Here is a 19,377-nt window from a genome sequence, read left to right on the forward strand (position 1 = left end):
AAATGGCATACGCCGCCAAACGTATGCAGGCAATGGAATCTGCCCAGACAAGGCTTTGATAAGTATGTGTCTGTGTGTATGTGTGTACAGAGCATGAATTCACTGTCCACATCTCTTCAGAGCCCAGAATATATGACGAGCATTGTTACGTAGCACGTGAAGAAAAAGAAAAAAAAACATGTACGTCAGTGCGCTCTTGCCACCACCGTGCATTCATGTTTACTGCTTATTTTGCTGCTTTCGGGACAGTGAGGGACGTCCACGCTGTAAAGCTGTGAATCAAGCACCATCGCGACCCCCCCGCCAGCCGTGGGACAGTGAATTCCATCTCTGAATCTGAAGTTTTTGTGTGTGATGTTTTTATTTTCCCTTGTTAGACTGTGAATCAGAGGGGTGGGATGGGCTTACGAGAGGGGATGTGCCGTCAAGAGCGAGTGGCAACACTGTAAGTAAGATACTGTAGCAATAAGAACTGGAGGCATTTACTACTGTCATGTTTGCATTGTAAGATTATTTTTTATTTTATTACTATTTACTATTATTATTGTTCTTATTATGACTACTATTCTTCTATTACTATTAGCCTATTGTTGTTCTGTTCTATTTGCATGACGTTTCATTGCAATGAAACATTTGGGGCTTATTTGTGTTTTCTCTTCTCATGATATTGTGAGTTTTGTGGGAGGGGTCATTGGCAGGGTGGGCGATGGGTTTGGGGGCAAATTCCACCTCAATTCAGTCAGTTCAAAGCAATTTTTTTTTTCACAAGCTGAAAGAATTTTTAAATAAAATGCTCTTATTTATACACAAGCAATTTAAAATTTGTTGTTGGATTTGAAATGATTTTTTTTCTCAACCTCTGAATGTGTGAGTCAGTGAACGGCCCTTTCTGAACTGGCCTTATTGAACCGGATCAGAGACCCTTAACCTGTGGCGGGAGGGAACGATGTGGGGAGGGTAACCTATTCTGAATGTTATGGAGTAGCCTGTTCAGTGTGAGCGGCTGAACGCATCACGCGCCTTTACCACTCCATCAACACAGACTGACATCGCAGAGCGCACAATAAAACTCGCCTCTCTACGCGGCGGCTCGGACGAACTGCGCAGACATTTTTAATACATTTCCTACACTTCGTCAAATACACTCCACCCCAGACCTCCTCCTCCTTTCCCTGAGAAAACCTGTGTGTGTGTGTGTGTGTGTGTGTGTGTGTGTGTGTGTGTGCGTGTGTGTGTGTGTGTGCGTGTGTGTGCGGGACAGAGAAACAGACTGAATGAGGTGATGCTTGCTCTACCAATGCTTTGTAAACTTTCTTGATGCATTACACATGCGTGCAATTGGAGTAGTGTTGAAAATTGTTAATTTATTGTTTAGAATGTCTTTGCATCCCAGCAAAAGCAAATAAAACAAAATGTAGCAATCTGTAACCCAAACCTGAAAGGTGGTTGGGCTGCAGAACCTCTTTTACACAGGACTAACAAAACAAAACAAAAAATACAATAAAATGAGACTTTTTTTGTTGTTGTTTTCAAAGTGCCATAGCTAGTGAGGAGAGGATTGGCAGAGTGGGGCGTAGATGCTTTACTGTGTGAGTTTACTTGAGAAACCAATCAAAAAAAAAGGGGAACTCCAAGGAAAATGTGTATTTGATTACACTGGCAAACCGTTTTTACATTTTATGCTGTTTTCGTTTGGTGAGCGGGGACTCTGCTGGACTCTGAACTGTGACTCTGCTACAAATCCACGAGCTCGACTGTAGATTTTTTATTTTCACATGAGAATGACAGAGCGTGTGTGCGTGTGCATGCATTCATTTGCATTACAGAGAGCCACAAACACCCACATTTGACGGATGAGAAGGGGTCGAAGTTCAGAGCTATGCAGGGCCCTTACCGAGTCCTCCTTTGAGATGTACATACAATGTGAAGGTCTGAAGTGATTTTTGTTAAATTCTATATTTTATCGCTTTTGTAGACATTTTGTTGTGGGAAGAAAAAAAAATAAAAGAAATTTTATGGGTGCATTTCTGCCTCGTTTTTCTGTCACAAACATACATGTTTTTTTATTTTTGGAAAATATGGAACAATTTTATCCCTGATACATGAATCCATAATGTAGAAGTGTATGTTAATTATAACAGTAACTGTCATAGTAATTTCCCCCATATCAAAATATTTAGTGATAAAGTACAAAAAATATTCATCTACATTTCGTGAAGTCTTGAGAAAAGCAATGTTTTATATATAAATATATTTATGTTTCTGTATTTCCATTAGACACAGTTTAATGATATAAAAGCTTTTTTATAAGCATAATCTGAAACACTCCCGACAGTACTTACTACTCTGAAGCAATATATTACTATCCTTTGTACAAGTTACAGAAATGAAGTCTCTTGTGTCCAGTCACAGACGGCTGCTGATAAAATACTTTCGTCCTCTCTGTGTCCACTACAAAGGCATCGGGGCTGTCGCTGGACACCAGGACCGTGTTTTGTGAGAAGATATGTGTGTCTGGGCAGACGTGTCTCGGTACATTAGTTGGCAAAAGTGTAGATAAGTGTGTCTTTTTTCCCTACTTCCTGGGTCAGAGGTTACATCTCGGTTTCATCGTCCTCTTGTTCTTTCCCCGACGTCGGCTCTGCCTCGCCGCTGCTCTCGGCGCTGTCCGGACACTTCCTTAAATCTGAACAACAGAAACATCAGTTAGCGACATGTCGCTCCAATAACGCAGTCATTACCACAAGAAAGAGAATACTGACAGGCCTGGGAGGAAGTCCACGCATCCAGCATGAATAATTTGGTTTGATTTGTTGGAGAAATCTTGGAGAGGACACAAGAAGAGGAAGAGGAAACACAACGCACCTTTGAAATATCAAAACAACTGTGTCTGAATGTTTGTGTTTGTGTGTTTGTTTGCCGGGCTTGTTTGTTTTTGAGCACAGTTTCTTTCCGAGCAGTTATCCTCTAGATGCCGGTATCGTGCCTACCCAGAGACGTTAATTAATAGCTAATCAAAGCTAATGTCTCAGCAGCACATCGCCAGCACAAAGACATGATTAATACGTAATCAAAGGCCGTGGAGCACAACGCACAAAGCAGGGCCCACCCCCATGCCTCAAACACTACTGTTGTTATAGAAATAAACGAACACTCGCGGCTTAATTAGCTGGCTGTTGGTGTGTGTTGTCTTCATTTGAAGTTGTCGGGGATTTATCTCAGAGCCAACGTCGGCCTCCTGAGTGACGACACAGAGGTGACATACGCATACGTGCACACGCACACGTGCACAAGAGAAAACACAACAGTGACAAAAAAATAAAAAAACCTCTGTATACGCAAAGGAATGCTAATCACATATTGGTTCAGACAAAATAACTGTATTCTTGTAGTATTTTAACAACATGTACACAGTCTCTCTCACTGCTCCTCTAGCTCTCTCTCACACACACACACACATACACACACACACACACACACACACACACACACACTGAACATCTCTGACCTGCTAGGCCCAGTCTGCGGCAGCAGGCGCCACATGAGTGCTTCTGCAAGAAACCACTGATGGCAGCATCTCCAAGGTTATCAGGACCAAAGAGCATCTCACCCCTGCCACCGCTGCAAGAGTCAGAAAAAAGGTTTTATCTGTTCCACCGATCTCTGAAATCTGTTTGAAGTTCTAAAACGAGAAAGTAAAGATTTCTGAAACCAGATGTTATCGATAACCTGGACGTGCCGCTGGTCACCCTACCTTTGATCGTCGGCCATAATGACTGTTGGATCCGTCAGCACCTCTCCGACTCCTGTCAGGACAAGAACAGAAATTAATTAAGAAAAAACATGTAGATACAAACTCCTGCATACAGGCATGGTGCAAACACACACACAGCGTAGGAGTCGACCTTGTATATCGAGCACCAGGAGCTCTCTGCACGAGTACTCGTATGTCCAGTGGGAGAACGCCAGCAGCATTTCTTCCAGTGAACAGCAGGGGGCGATCTCTTCTCCTGTGTTGTTGTTGTACTTCCTGAAGACACCACACATGTTCCTCTCAATAGTCAGCCACTGGCCATTTGAATGCCAGAGGACCAGCGAGACATCTAGAAACCTGGTGGAGGGAAAAGACAATTAGCACATGCACAGACGCACACGGACGCATGTGCAAGAGCCGACACGTGCACACACCTTGGTGAGTGGTGCATGTCATCAGGTTTGACCTGGTTGAACACTTGCATCATCTTCTGGGCTGCTCTCTGCTGCTGGATCTCCTACAGGGACGTCAAACAGAGGCTGATCTTAAAGTTAAAGCTATAGGAAAAACTACTCAGTGCTTCCCTGTCGATGTGCTTTTTACTGACCCTTAAGCAAAGCTGCAGCGCCGTGCTACCATGGAAGTACCTCTGCCAGGCACGAATCACCTTCGGCCTGAAGGCTTTGACCACGTACACCAACCCAGGCTTGAGCACGTCCTGTTCTGCCCAGGTACACAGCACCCTGCAGCCCTGCCGGAGCCCCCCGTCCAGAGAACCCTCCTCACTGGAGAGGGGCTGCAGCATGGCAGACAGGCCCCGTGACGACCAGGAGGAGACCGTGTTGGATTCAGGGTCTGCATCAGAGGGCACTTCCTCCAGAGAGTAGATGCTCACCTCTTCACCTCCTGCAGGGAATGAAGAAAACAGTAAATGAGGTGCATGGAAAGCTGGTAATAAACAAGAAATAAGGTGGCTGTAAGAAAAACAAAAACAGTTACCAAGAATGGAAACAGGTGTGAAGGGAATGGTGTAAGCCAGCCTCATCAGGTTGTTTCTCTCCATCGCTGCTAACACAAACACAACACAGTGAAAACTACACAGGAGATAAAATACAAGTATAATACTAAAAATAATAAGAATGGAATCCCAGAAGAACAGATGCACAACACATGGCTCCAGGCAGAAACAGCTTTTGGGATCTAGAGCACCAAAAATGTTGATAGATACAATTAACTAATACCTGAATAGTGCGGGTATAAACTGTCAGTGGACTGGAATGAGGAGCTCTTTGCTGCAGCAGGAAAAACAGAAATATTACAATACAAAACCAGTGAATCTCACAATAAATCAACTATATAAATACATTTCAAGGGAAACGCATCTGAACTGCATGATCAGAAATACCTTCAGGGGAAATCCCACTCTGCAAACTGCAGCAGAGGAATGAAGGAAAAAATTAATTATTGCACAGTTGTTCTGGAATCTGTGGAAATTATGGCAGGAAAGAAAGGCTGACATACGAAGGCCTGTGGCTCATGGATCTGGCCCAGCTGTTCCATGTGGAGTGAGTGGGGCTCCACACGTCCTGAAGGCCGACGCAAAGACAATCAGACCGAGCTCTCTGACATGTTTACGCTCAATATAAATCACATCTCCTCAATATTCATCACGTTTACACAATCAGTACAGAACATTTCCAAAGTCTGGCACAGACTTACCTGATGGGAAAACACTTGTTTCTGCAACAAATCCATCGGTTCAAAATCTGAAACAATATTGACATTTTCAGTACTTAAACTTAAACTGTGAATCACTTATTTATTGCACATTAGCGATTGCACATGTAAACACGCCTTTGCTGTTTCAGCCCCGGCCCTCTGGAATCATCTTCCTCGATCTGTCAGATTAGCTGAATCTTGTTTTGGCTTCTGAAAACACATTTTTCTATCTCTCATTGTGCTGTGTTTTATATCGTCCTGTATTTTTACCTTATTCGTGGATTCATTTTTATCTTTTTGCATGTGTGAAGCACTTTGTAACTGTTTTAAAAACTTACTTACACTTCATCATGTTTGTTTACAGTGTCACTAATTACTGATATGTGCTTCATTCACAGAGGACGGCAGGTCCTTACTGAGCTGGCTGAGGCTGGCTGACGCAGACCAACATGTAGCTTCTCCTCTCAGTCTCCGGCACCTTCTCCAACAGGCATCAGACAAGTGGGACTTTCCATAAGAAGCAAAGAGATGAAGGACATTCAGGAGAAGAGTCACAGAATAAAAAACAAATGGTTTTATGATCCATGCAGTCCTGAGTGCATTGTGTCACATTACAGTGTCTGGACTGCTCTCTTGTATCTTCACTGTCTTCCTGTTCTGGCTTTTCCCTCTGCTGCCCGCATGAGTGAAGTCAGACGACTTGGACCACTCTGCAGAAAAAACACACATGATCTGTTAGAAAGTGTCATAACACTTACATGCTGGGGAGACATGGAGTAAAAGAATAATGATCCTCGTCTCTATAAATGATCAGTGATACTTTCTAGAGTTATGAGCTAATGTCAATTCTTTTGTTTTCAATTTGTAATAAGTGATTAAGTTTTCTAACCCCTGAATTATAAAGTTCAACATCACCTCTGTTCCTGCTGCACTGTAGCGATGTGTCGTCCCTAAAACTCCTCCCACCAGACAAACGCTCTTTGCTCATTGGTTCATGGAGAGAAGGATACGATCCTCTCATTGGACTGAGGGCGGAGCCAGAGAAAGTCATATTCTCCACGCTGGATGACAGAGACCTGCAGTGGCTGTGGGGACGCTCTCTGGACAGACACACCCACCTGGGGGACTTCACAGGTCTCCCCCATTGGCTGGAAGGTCTGGAGTAAGAACCTGGTTGGCTATCATCCGGAGAAAAGGCAGGATTTACCAAACCCTCAGAGACATCTTGAGGGTCAGACAGAAGGACGGCGTCACTAGAGGTTGTGGACACTTCTGTATTAGACAGCTGTCCCTGTGTCCTCTCCACTTCTTGCTCTTCATCATCTTCTTCTCCTTCCTCCTCCTCTTCCACTGAAGTTTCCTCCTGATTGGGATACAGGTGCGGGTCACATGTCCAGAGTTTATGATGTAGTGGCTCCATGACTCTGGAAGAAAGAGGAGACGCACAGCGGGATGGTCCACAGGACTCGCAGGCGGTCTGTCGGGACGCAGGTCTGGACACTCCCAGCCAGTTCTCGCTGGGATGGTCAGCGGCGGCAGACTGTGAGTCCTACAGTGAAAAAAACACGTGTTAAACTGTGGACGTTACTAGTTATTATGTGTTGGTCTTACTGTTAAAGCTGATGCTCAGTATTAAAATGACAGAATTCCTGTAAGAAAAGTCTCTTTTCGCTTGGCTCACCTCAAAGGTTCAGTCAGGTTTGCTAAACTCTTCATTTACTTCCTGCAACAGCTGTTTTAATGAAATGCCAGCATTAAAAGAGAGCCGTACCTCCTGTGCTCCTTCCTCTCCCTCCTCAGCGTGTCCTTGTCTTCCTCCCCTGCTCCCCCTGGCTCCCACATGGCACTCCTGTGACGCCAGTCTACTCGCCACCAGAGTGTGGCCCTTCAGCAAAGAAGGCGGGGTGCTTTTACACGACTTGGCCATCATTCGCCGCACACTAAGTACATCACAGTCTGCTCCACTTCTGTGCGGGAGGGTCCAGCTGTGAGGGAGGATGTGCCGGGACGCCATGACGGGTCGACATTGAGCCAGGCGGGCCTCCTCCTGGTGTAGGCTGTCAGACGCAGAGAGCAGAGTGAGGGTGTCCACGGCCAGCGCTGAAAGGTCCTGGAGTTGACCCAGCTGAGCGTCCAGCTCCGACAGGCTGTCCTGAATGAAGTTGACCTTCTCTGAGACCTCGCCCACCATCACGCACATCTCCACTGCTCTAGTGGAACAAAATTCAAAAGCACTGTTCAAACATGTGTCTTTTCTCAATCATGTCTGCTGCTCTTACACCAAGCTCACAGCTGGTGTATGTGAACAGTAATATTCACATTCATCAGACAAAAGGGCCCTTTCTGTGCAGCAGTATGAGCTCAGTGAGAAGCAGCTGCATGAACTCAGAGGTCCAGTGTGTGGGGCTTAGTGGCATCTAGTGGTGAGGTTGCAGACTGCAACCAGCTGAATACCTCACCTCACCCTCCCCCACGGTGACGACTAAAAACACAAAAACACACAAAAGAAAAACTACTTATATTCCACTTCTGTCAACAGATTCTCCAAAAGGCCTCGTTATCTATTACTGTCATCAGAGAATGAGGAGAACCACGATGACAGAAGGATCCATTGTTGGTGTTAGAGTAGGAGGAATGTTTTGGTTTTGTCATCAGACGCAGATGACAAAACACGGTCCTACACGACACCAAAGCCAGCTTCTTAGTTTTGATGTAACTGAGAGACTTCTCCTCAGTTACATCACATAAAGCCCCCAGTAATTCATGTTTCTATCCATGCTCACTGTTTATGTAAGCATCAACTCTACAACGCTGTAATCATCTTGTGCAGGGACCCAAGTGAAATCTAAAAGGCCAGTCAGGAGCTGGCAATTGTGATTTTGCTGGAGAGGAAACAGGCCGTGGTGCGAGAGGAACACAGGAGCTGGAGGGTCATCCTCTAACTCTAACACGCATTGAGAAGTGCTCCTCTAACTCCACATCCTTCACTCCCACTTCACACAAATCAATGACAATATCAATCCAACCTCTCAGCTGTGGCTCGAATCCTGTTAATTTGGCTGCCGTGGAGTCCGTCACTCCTCTCGTGGAAGTAGGCCTCTACACATTTCTCCTCAAACTCATGGAGCTTCTTACGATCCTCGTGGCCCAGAAGGAGCTCTGGTAGAGATGGGAGAAGGAGGTTTATGACTGGACACATACTGGGACTGACTAAGATGTGCATAAATAACTGCTGAATTAGCTTTCCATCCACACACACGCAAACTACAGTACTCACTAAGCCCAGAGCCTCTCTCCTCCTGCTCAGCGTCTCCACTGCACCTCCTGTAGATGGCTCTTAAAGCTAAGGTCACGTGACTGAGGACGATAAGAGGTGGGGGCAGCCACGGCCTCTCCTGATAGGTCATTATGTAGCGATAACGGTTGTACTTCCACAGCTTATTGGACGTTGATGCCATGTCAAAGTAGATGTTGCTGTTATTAAGACAACATTCATTTAATAAAAGTACTTTCAGAAAAGTGATGCACTGTAAAAAATTCATGTAGATTTTTTTTTTTTTTAGACATGCTTACTTAAAAAATGCAATGAGAATGTTGACCATGATGATATACTGGAAGAACATATAGACAGCCTGGAGGAAGGGCGTGATGAAGGAAGCAGGAGGACATGGGACACCGTCGTCACATACTGTTCACACACACACACACACACACACACACACACACACACACAGACTTTAAACTAGTGGTAATCATTCAGTAACAGTGGGAATACACTGTACAATGTTACAATCTTTAACATTTTATAAATGAGTTAGTGATCAAAATATGCTTGTTAACCCTTTTCCAATGTCTGTCAATACAGAACATTTTTTCTTAATATATCAGTCTAAATTTTTACCAACGTAGAAAAAGAAAAAGGATTAACTTTGATCTGCTTTAATCATTCATACTGAAACCTTTGTTAAGTTATGTTATGTGCATGCAGCATCAGCTGCTGCACGACGAGTCCTGAAACATGATCACCTCCTTCACCTTCAGCCTGACAACACACCTTGTAATAAAAAGGTGAGTCCATCACTGATCTGTATGTGCATCTACTCTCATGTACCTCCACTAAACTCAAAGCAACACCAAAGTGATCAAGGTTAAAGTCTGCGGCTTTAAATCAACAGTGTTTTCTAATGAACCACTCACCATCTATCTCCCCGGCGTAGACCTCTCCATAGATCATCCAGTAGGGTTGGGAGAGTATGTCTCGAGCTAAGCTCCAGGACGGCTCCTCGTCTGGCGACAGGATGGCCTTCCTGGACACCCCGAAGCTCAGCAGCACTATCGCCATCATCACCACGATGAAGAACATGTTGCGGGTCTGAGCAGACACAGAAAGAGGAGAGGGGGGTGACTATAAAAACGCTTCTCCATGCTCTTCCTCTCCGACAGGTCGTGCACAGTCTCTACGCACCATCTTAGTGATCATGGTGAGGTAAGGTCCGGCATGCTGATTGACAGCCAGCAGATCCATCACCCTGACGAACCAGAAGATGATGTCCAGACAGTAACTGATGCGTCCTGCCCTCCGGTAGGGATCAGCATGCCAACGCATTGCCAGTCCAGCCAGGAAGAGGAGGATGGCGATGAAATCTGATATGTTCCAGTACTCTGAGAACCAGATCTTCAGCTTCTGGCTCAGCTTCCTTGGCTCAGACATAAGCACCTAAATAACAGGTAAACGTTTGGATATTCTGCTGTTATGCAGCATTAAGCTACGACTCTCATGCATTGTTTTATATAGAGAACGAGCCTCTCCACCTCTCTGGTTTTCTCCGCTGCAGTCGACAAGATGTAGGCGATGACCAGCCACTCCTGAACACTGGGCTGATCCCCCATCTTCACCAGGACCACGTAGGAGAATAACATCAGAAAGGCCAAGTAGGACATCTGAAGTGGAAAAATGATCAAATTCAGAGAGAGACATGGAGCAATCAGAGAAATATAAAAGTTTGGGGTCACGCAAAAATGATAAAAATGTCATATTGTCAATGAAAAGCCATTCTTTTATTCACTACATGAAGAGAGACAAGACATTGTGCATTGCTTTCATCGAAGAATCCTCCATTTGTTGAAGGTAATCTGCAGAAATGTCACCCCTGGCTTCACGTAGTATCTCCCATAATTTGGCTGGATGGTCACTGTATTCGAACCATATGGTCGAGCTGCTCCCTTTCTTTATCAAAACAACTGGTGGCTGAGGTTCTAAAGAAAGCTCTTTATTTCTGCTCATTTGGAGACCATAAACTGCAGATGCTGCTGCTTCAGATACTCAAGTTCACTAAAGGCCTTTCTAATGATTAATTAGTCTTTTAAGAGGATCATTAAGGATCAGCTAACAGATCTGCCTTTGCCGTAATAACAGTCATTTAGCGATGTCTATGGACTTTATTTCTGATTAAGACTGAACTATATCACCTTATTTCCATTAAAAAAATGAATTTCCCCCAAACCTGTGAACTTCCTCAGTGATTCTACACCTTTCGACAGCAGTGCACATAAACACCACACATGCTGCATCAGAGACCGTGGAATGTGTTTTCAGAAAGGGGAATATTTCACATTTATTCACAAGTAGAAGGACATGCACACCACCTACTGTGTGAAACCAGAACTTGACAACAGGCGCTGTGTAGAATTCATAGAGTCTTGTGATCCAGGACTGACAATGCACAGTCATAGAGGACACGGGAAATGACAGAGGACGGACACATCTGTCGTGGGAAGACGGGCCTCGCTCTGCATCCTGACTGATCTGAGAGAGCAGAGCAGGACAGGAGGAGAGAACAGAGGACGAGACAAGAGGAGTATGACGTTAAGGCTGTTAGGACTCCAGTTCCAGCTGAAAACAGCGCCCGACTGGCTCCTTACCGGGGGATCAGATCGCTCGTGGGCTGGTTCTGACTTCACAGAGTCACGTCCAAACCGCATTGCCTCATGCAACTGTGGTACATGGCACATCTCAGCTTTGCTTTTAAACTCCAGCAGCAAGATGGCAGGCGGCAGAAGAAGGCTCAAAATAATCTGAAAGGGGGATAACAAGAGCGTCAGTACAACTACCCAGAAACAAACATGAGCTTAATTAAGCAATATGTTTTTAATTAACACTGAATCAAATGTGAGAGGGATGCTGGGCGTGCTGAACCCACAGAGAATTCTGTTCATGTTGTTCGCATTCGTTTGTCTTTTTATCACCATACAAACACACTAAGACAAGAACGTCTCGTCTTCAACGTCTACCTTCAAAAAGGAGTTTTTTCTCATGTTGAGTGGCCCAGTCCAGAGATCTGTGAGGAGGGTCTGGGTGCAGGAGTGTGAGACGAATGGTCTGTGACATGAGGAGACAGCCATCTGCAGACAGGTGAAGTGGCTCCAAGCCTCCATCTCTGAAGTCAACAGCTTCATGGCCATCTGCTCGTTCTGACGAAACGCACAGTCTAACACATCCACCGCCAGCTGACCAAACTCCCTGTGACACAGAGACGGGACAGACATGCGACCATGCTGTGCGCGGGTTTTCATAGAAACGAGTGCATGAAGTGCATAATAATTAAAATATATACATATATAAACATACAAAACAAAAACCCACAGTACCACCAAAAATTCAAAACACAGACTAAATCTGCTGTTACTCTCCAACTGATTTATGGACCTTTTAATACACAGATTCACGAGACCACACTAGACTGTAATTGTGAACAGATTCAGTCTTTAATCATGCAACTAGAATCCTTTATAAGGTTCCAGTGGTCCACATGTTGACTAACACACGTTCACTCACAGCGAATACGTCTTGAATCGCTCCGTGATGTTGTCGTCCATACTGCTCTGCCGTGCCTCGCAGGCCATGGAGCGGTAAAGCTTACAGGCCACTGTGGCCCGTGCCAGCGCCTCCTCGCCGTGCTGCCACAGGAACAGTGCCATCTGCTGGCGCTGATGAAGCACGGCCCACACGAACAGGTCGTTGAAGTTGAATTGAACCGTCTGAGCCTTATCGATGTCAGGGCTCGCTGTGGTCTCTTGACTGCTCCCAGCTGGTTCATCCTGCTCCTGGGTGGAAAAGTTAGAGGTGTGGACAAAAGAATTGACAAGGGAATGGAAATGAAGGCAGAGAGACGCCACAAGGGAAAAAACGCTTGTATTTCTTATATTGTAAAGATGCCTTAGAGACCCAAAAGGTGTCTACTAGAAACAATATCAGGCTTTAGCTTTGAATGACTGAAGGAGACTTTTTGGTGGACAGTATGTAACCTGTAGTGAAAAAAAAAACAAAAAAACACCAACCTTGGGTTTGTGGGGCTGGGCAGTTCTGAAGAACTGCAGGTCCTGGAGACTCCTGCTCCTGCTGGAGTTTAGTATTAATCCCCGTCTCTGTTTAGACAAGGAGGTGGAGCTGTCCCGTCGACCCTCCTGGAGAGCACGATTACATTTCAAAATCACAACAAAATAACCAAGTTCACAGCAGACAAAACAAGAGCTCCAACCACTGACTACTGCTCACTTTGTCCTGCAGGCGGCTGTAGGCAGCTCTGAAGTGTTTCCGGGTGTAAGTACTGCGGTACGCTCCTCCTATGAGGTACTCGATCACCATGCCCATGTCAATGAGAGAGAGCCGGTAACCTATGGGAAGAGATGTCTACACACACACAGACAAGTGAAATACACATACTCTATGTACAGATGTAGACATGGCTTCCACAGTAAATAAAAAATCAGTATCTATATATACCTATAGCGTCTTATGTCCTGTGGAAAGGCAATAATATCTGATTATCTGTGCTGTCTGCGGTGTAACTTTTTTATATATATATATATATACACACACACACACACACACACACATATATATATATATATCCATATGTATGTATGTATTTCCATACACACACACACACACACACATATGTGTACATATATATGTATATACATATACACATATATATATATGTATACACACACACACACACATACATACATACACATATACACACACACACATATACATACATACATACATACATATATATATATATATGTGTGTATATGTATATGATTCTGTGTTCTCATCCTCATTCGTCACCTGTTTCACATCTTCAACCAGGTGTTGGAGGAAACGGTCTGTCTGTCCCTGTGGCTGTGGAGAGAAATTTGTATTATTCAGGCAAAACAGACAAGTAAACAGAAAACAACAACAACAACCAAATCAGAGCAAAAACAAAACCTACTCCTTTTTAACACAGTTGCATATTGTATACACAGCAGCAGCTCGGGGAGCAGCTCGTTTCTTAGAGGGACTTATTATCCCAGAGTTATGAATAAGTAAACAGGCTTTAATACACAAAAGATAAAGGCAGTGTGGAGAAAGCCAAGAGTGAGCATAGTGATGATAAAGAGTCTTGTGATCTCCAAAGCATCCTAACACAACAACTGGGAAAATACCCTGACTGGGACTGACCAGGAAGCACAGAGATGATCAGTGCAAAACACTTACAGTGCATTACTGTGATTTCAATCAAAGCCACAGTTTTGCGCTTTAAGAGTCACAAACAAAAGAACTTAAGTTTTTCTGCTTTTGAGGTAAAGGGCGAGCCAAGGGGAAACAAAAGGGGAAACAGCACAGCAAGACAAGGAAAAGTACTGCGAGGTGAAAGTATTTCATCTACTTGAAGACAAGATAAGCCTTTACTGATCACCAGAGGGGACAGCAAGGTGCTGCAGCAGCAGGGCAGAATACTAATACCATGAATAATAACAATAATAATTACTATAATCATGTGTTGCATTTGTATTCTTGATCCATGAGTAAATAAGAGATTGTGAAGGAGATGGAGCGTCACAAACAACAGATGTAGATGTGAATGTGTTATAATGACCGTGTTATAGAGCTCCTCCAGGCGATCCACGGTGAGGAAGCGGCTCATAGTCATGCCATTGTCAATCAGCAGTTTGACAAAACTGACCCGGTCCATCACCAGAGCATCCAGCATGGCCTGCTCCAAGGACCCCACCTACACAAAACACACACATAAAACATTCCTTGAGTGTGATAATGTCATATAATTACACCACAGCTTTCAATAGAGATTCACTCACTCTCACCTTCCAGTGCTGTCTGTGCAGCAGGACATCTTTCTGAGCAATGTCAGCCCTGTCCCAGGCTAGAGCCATGCTCAGCTGCTCCGACGGACTGGCCTTGGTGCCTGTTTGTCACACAGAACGGAAACACACAACAGAACATAAACCTACGCGCTCCGACACCAAACACACCTGTCTCTCATTCGACGGCAGAAAGAGGAGAAGATTAAGTACCCTTCAGAGTAGCTGTCAAAATAGCTGCATCAGGCGCCGTTTGGTCCTCTGACTCTGAGTCAAAGATGGTTATCTGTCGTTCAGAGACATATTGAAGGAGTGTGAGCAGTCCATGTGTGGAGTCACAACACACACATTCCCAAACGGTGTCTTACTCACAGACTGTCTGTGGTCCATACACTGCAGGAGGAGACTGTAGAGCTCAGAGGATTCTGCTCTCTCTGCTCCAAACACCTCTTCAATCCTCACGAGGAAGTCCTCTTTAATGTCAGCATCCAACTGCCTACAACATGCAGAGATGTTGGCTCATTAAATAAACTAAAGATGGAGTTTCATTTTATACGATTGGGTAGATCTTTTTGATTTGTGCTTACCTGTCGATAGCAGTCTGCTTGTGTAAGAAGGCGAGCAGGTCAGCAGCTCTGCCCGATCCCTCGAACACAAACACTGGCACAGGGGGGACGCTGCTAACGTAGTCCAACACCGTGGACACCATGGCAGGACCTCCCTCCACCACCACACACACCACCGGCACTCCCTGGTTCAGGCCTACAGAGAAGGGGCAGACGCATCAAAACCCTCTGCTTCTCTCACTTCCTGTGTGTACTGCACAAAACACACACGCTGACTCACGGGGGTGTATCTTCTGAAGTTGGATGTGTTTCTCCAGCTTCCTCCTTAGGCCTTGCTGGCAGCCATGTTTTCCCAGCGTTCCATCATCCACCAGCAGAAAGTGGGAGTGGAAACGATTAAGGCAGGCCCTCTTGCTCAGAGGATTCCCCAGTGGCTGGTAGGGCCTGAACACCTGAACCATCAACCAGGAGTCACAGTAAAACAGCGTTGTCTGACAAACTGACGTCATCTCATTCAGCTATTAATATGATTTCTCACATCTCTGCCTATAAGATCCGTGTTGTTGTCGATGACTCCCCACGGTGTGATGCCGACCGTGTTTCTCTTCCTCAGGTCGTGGCCCCCGAATGTTTTCACTGCCTCACCCACATACTTGGACACACCTCGAGAGCATGTAAACAGCAGCTGAATGCACAGCAAATATACAGTTCAACAGTACAAATAAAGAACTCAGCTCGCTTAAGACAGGCATCAAACACACCATCGTGCTGCGTAACAACCAACATCTTCTTTGTGTGACTGTTAACATATGGACATAGCACGTGGCTACGCTCCACAGGGACACTGAGAGTGAACGGACTGAAAACTCTGCAGATGAAAAGACCTACTGGAGTTTACACAGCCAAAGGAAATGAACCAGAGGTACCTTTACAGCAGCATGGATGACACAAGAGCACATGCTATTCAAAACCTGGACAGGCCTGCCAGAACGTGGGATTCTTTAGATGTTTCACACCAGGACCAACACTGATTAAACTGAGTGTCATCGTGCCATTAAACCACCTCGCTGTATTCTGAGTGCTTATCAGACAACAGCCCAACATAGAGCAGTAAGGAATACTGACCCACATACAAGCAGCTCTTAAACCTACCTGTATTAATGCCATCAGTGAGTATCCACGCCCCTGTGCTGAGGGCAGCAGTGATTAGCCCTTTGCTGAAGGCCTGCTCGACTTTAGGGGGCAGGGTGAAGTTTTCTGAGCCTCCCTGGACAGTCAGCAGTAGCTTGGGTCTCTCCATCTGCCACTCCCTCAGCATCAGCTGGAGCAGCACCTCTGGCTTTGAGTCCACGTTCACACGGACATACTGGACAGGAAACACACGGAGCTGCTGAGGACTGAGAGGCTCGTTGTGGACAAGCATTTATCTTCATTTTTGGAGTAACCCCTTGTAGAATGTCATTTTTTTCTTTGGCCTACAGACACATATCCTGTACAGTAGTAAGTAGACTCACTGACCTTTGCCCGGCAGACACGCGTGGCAGTGTCCTCAAAGTCTACGGTCCCATAGGCATTGGTGGGACTGGCTTTGGTGTGGAGCTCTATGGACCAGTCCTCTTCCACGTCCTGTCCAGGACCAGGACAGAGGGACATGGGGGAAGGGGAGTCTTCCCAAGAGTGCTCCCCCATCAGGCGGCCACAACAACATCTGGCCAACAGAAAGATTATGTGACTGAGTTTAGCAGGTGCAGATCTGTGTTCACGCAGAAACATTATTCACTTGTATTTTATTACTCTGAATTTAAAAAAAAGTTAGCATTTGTTTATAAAGCACTGCAAAATGAAGGTGAGGTTGTTTGGTATGATTCATGGGCACCTGACAGGCCTCCACCTGGCCTATGTTAGCCAGGCTGCTAAGAATTCTTCCCCTTTCCTGTCTCCTTCCCTTCCTCTTCACCTCCCTTTGTCCTTGGGTCTACATCTCCATGTTTGGTTGTGTTTATCATTTCACAGCCTACAAAATCCACACACATCACTCATTCATTCATAAACCTCCTACACTGCTGAAGCCACCAAGTTCCATATCATATATTTATTTTCTTATATAGGATAGCAACAAAATGTGATGTTATTACTTTCCTTAAACCAGGCTGTGTCACGATAAACAACTGTTTCTACATATCGTGTGAAATGGCATTCAAGCTAACAAGATGAGAGTGAAAGTACAAGAGAGAAAAAATAAAGGGAGAGGAAAAAGTTACACAGAAATCCACGTAATGAAAACGCAGCTGATTCACTGGAAAGGGGGGGCGGGACGTAGGAGGCGAACGTACCGAGTTTGAGGATGGCATAAAGATACACACAAACACAGAGTTCAGAATTATACCTGATCAAGTTCTGGCATACTTGACATACTGGGATACATCTGCAAGAAACAGGAAATAACACATTATCAAAGAATCTACATGCTCGCTATTCCTGGAAGGAAGGGCTGAGTGCCAAATAGTTTTGCTCTCAGAAAAATGCTGTTTCCAACCACTGCTGTTAATATCATACTGTGTCTAACTAAATAAGACACCCTGTATTTCTTCTGAGAATCATATTAAAAAAACAGTTTCTTGGAAGCTCATCAGTGCAAACAGATCCCAGTTTACCTGTGTACGTCTCGAGAGGAAGGGATAAACTTCACACACTCTCTCTTCAAGAAGCTTTCCTCAATCCAAGACTTTCGTGACTGAAATTAGAGGAAATATTTACTTACAGTAAACAGATCCTGGAGCAGCTGAGCACTATATTCTCAACTGTATTGTTAAACTCATCCTCAAGCAAGAAAACACACTAATCCTGAAAAATTGTAATCAGTGACCTTCTCAGTGAAGCTCATCGCAGTGCCGACAGCAGCCTACATGCTGGACCCACGAACTGACAGTAGGTCCCTCCCCTTCACAGAAACCTGAACTGCACCCTTAAAAACACTGACAGGATGTGAGGTAAAACGGTCAACCTCTCATTCAGCTTCACAGCGGTGGTTTCTTCATGCCTCCCCTGGTCTTTCAAGGTCCGTCCTGCTCCTGCGCTCCGTTTCCCAGACACGTTGAACAATGGCCTTACTGAGCGCAGCATTGTTGGTAGGAAACATACACACATCCCCTTCCTGTGATTAGTGCCCACAGCTGGGAGCTGGTGACTCCCTCCCCGGGTCACACTGTGTAAACACTAAACAGGGTTCTGAAGTGGAGCTGATGCAGCTCACAGTGTTTTTACGATAAATATATTTCTTTATAGACTTTATAAACCTCACTGGTGAGCCATGTGCTGCAGCAGCAGCAGTTTTATAACGACCACATGAATTAACACGAGTCAACTAAAGCGTTTCTGTAAAGACCCTGTGCTCAATATGGGAATTTCTACATAAACTCATACATTTAGTAGATGTTCATAGTAGTCCATAATCAAAGAGGTGGGCCAACATGTGACGCACTTCTGCATGAGACATCCCTTATCATTAATCTTGATTTCTATCACGACATTCACAAGAAACATTAACATAACAGCTTCACAGGAGTAACGTTTTTGATAAGGAACCCAAATGCCATGTGATTATTTTTAGCTTGTAAAAGCATTATCTGGTTATTTCCATCAGATAAGAGATGAATACCTGGTATAAAACATGCATTTTTCTCTTAAATGAACTACAAAGTTGCAGGAATTGTAAATACAGATTTAACGTACCAGTAGCCTAGCTTAAATGTTTAAGTTAGCCAGAAACGTTAAGGCTAATTAAGTCAACGTTAATAACAGAAGTTACGGAAGTCACCATAAAGTCTGTAATTACCTCCAATTAATTCCATATACTTTACAAATGTAAACAGCAGTAAAAACAATATAATTCATCCTACACTGAAGACAATATTTAAATATGAAGCGGAGTAAACTGCTTTTACTAACCTAGCATAAATGTCGGGTGACAGTTAGCTCGGTTAACTACATGTTTATGTTTGCTAACGCTGAAATCACATTGAAACTTTGCTAACATTAGCCACCTGCTAACGACAGCTAAAAAGTAAAATAGCCGTTTCTGTACACAAGCTGGCCTCTTCAGGAGATTACCTGACTATTTTATTATTTACACATAGCGTGAACTTACCATGGCTGAACACCTGAGTTAAAGACGTGTAACGTGTATCC

General features: G+C 44.6%; 1 protein-coding gene across 3 annotated transcripts; it reads right to left on the reverse strand.

The window, feature by feature from the left end:
• Positions 1-2,016: 2,016 nt before the first annotated feature.
• Positions 2,017-18,116, reverse strand: trpm6 (transient receptor potential cation channel, subfamily M, member 6). 3 transcript variants are annotated; one of them, XM_076730206.1, is made up of 40 exons: positions 18,056-18,116; positions 17,844-17,923; positions 17,576-17,614; positions 16,708-16,897; positions 16,342-16,555; positions 15,728-15,852; positions 15,470-15,641; positions 15,211-15,385; positions 14,996-15,119; positions 14,837-14,909; positions 14,627-14,727; positions 14,401-14,535; positions 13,608-13,661; positions 13,029-13,163; positions 12,812-12,937; positions 12,309-12,577; positions 11,765-11,993; positions 11,396-11,548; positions 11,124-11,279; positions 10,286-10,414; positions 9,939-10,190; positions 9,671-9,845; positions 9,047-9,161; positions 8,751-8,947; positions 8,500-8,632; positions 7,245-7,683; positions 6,389-7,022; positions 6,089-6,183; positions 5,890-5,980; positions 5,474-5,520; positions 5,276-5,340; positions 5,160-5,185; positions 4,996-5,046; positions 4,754-4,819; positions 4,362-4,660; positions 4,189-4,271; positions 3,906-4,111; positions 3,755-3,806; positions 3,509-3,621; positions 2,017-2,686 (listed from the first exon to the last, which is right to left on the reverse strand). In XM_076730206.1, exons 1-40 carry the CDS (start codon positions 18,071-18,073, stop codon positions 2,595-2,597), a joined length of 5,928 nt encoding a protein of 1,975 aa, XP_076586321.1. In that variant the 5' UTR covers positions 18,074-18,116; the 3' UTR covers positions 2,017-2,594. The 3 variants fall into 3 exon arrangements, with proteins under 3 accessions (XP_076586321.1, XP_076586320.1, XP_076586322.1); XM_076730205.1 differs by having other exon boundaries at positions 4,754-4,822; XM_076730207.1 differs by lacking the exons at positions 16,708-16,897; positions 17,576-17,614; positions 17,844-17,923; positions 18,056-18,116 and having other exon boundaries at positions 4,754-4,822; positions 15,728-15,874; positions 16,342-16,496.
• Between the last annotated feature and the right edge of the window lie 1,261 nt (positions 18,117-19,377).

The sequence above is a fragment of the Chaetodon auriga genome, chromosome 5 (assembly GCF_051107435.1).
Source record: "Chaetodon auriga isolate fChaAug3 chromosome 5, fChaAug3.hap1, whole genome shotgun sequence".
Taxonomy (NCBI): domain Eukaryota; kingdom Metazoa; phylum Chordata; class Actinopteri; order Chaetodontiformes; family Chaetodontidae; genus Chaetodon; species Chaetodon auriga.

Coding starts and splice junctions, on each gene's coding strand:
- trpm6 (XM_076730205.1), bottom strand. Junction 12,938..13,028: donor ACAGCCGCCTGCAGGACAAA/GTGAGCAGTAGT, acceptor CGTGCTCTCCAG/GAGGGTCGACGGGACAGCTC. Junction 9,846..9,938: donor TCACCATGATCACTAAGATG/GTGCGTAGAGAC, acceptor GTGTCTGCTCAG/ACCCGCAACATGTTCTTCAT.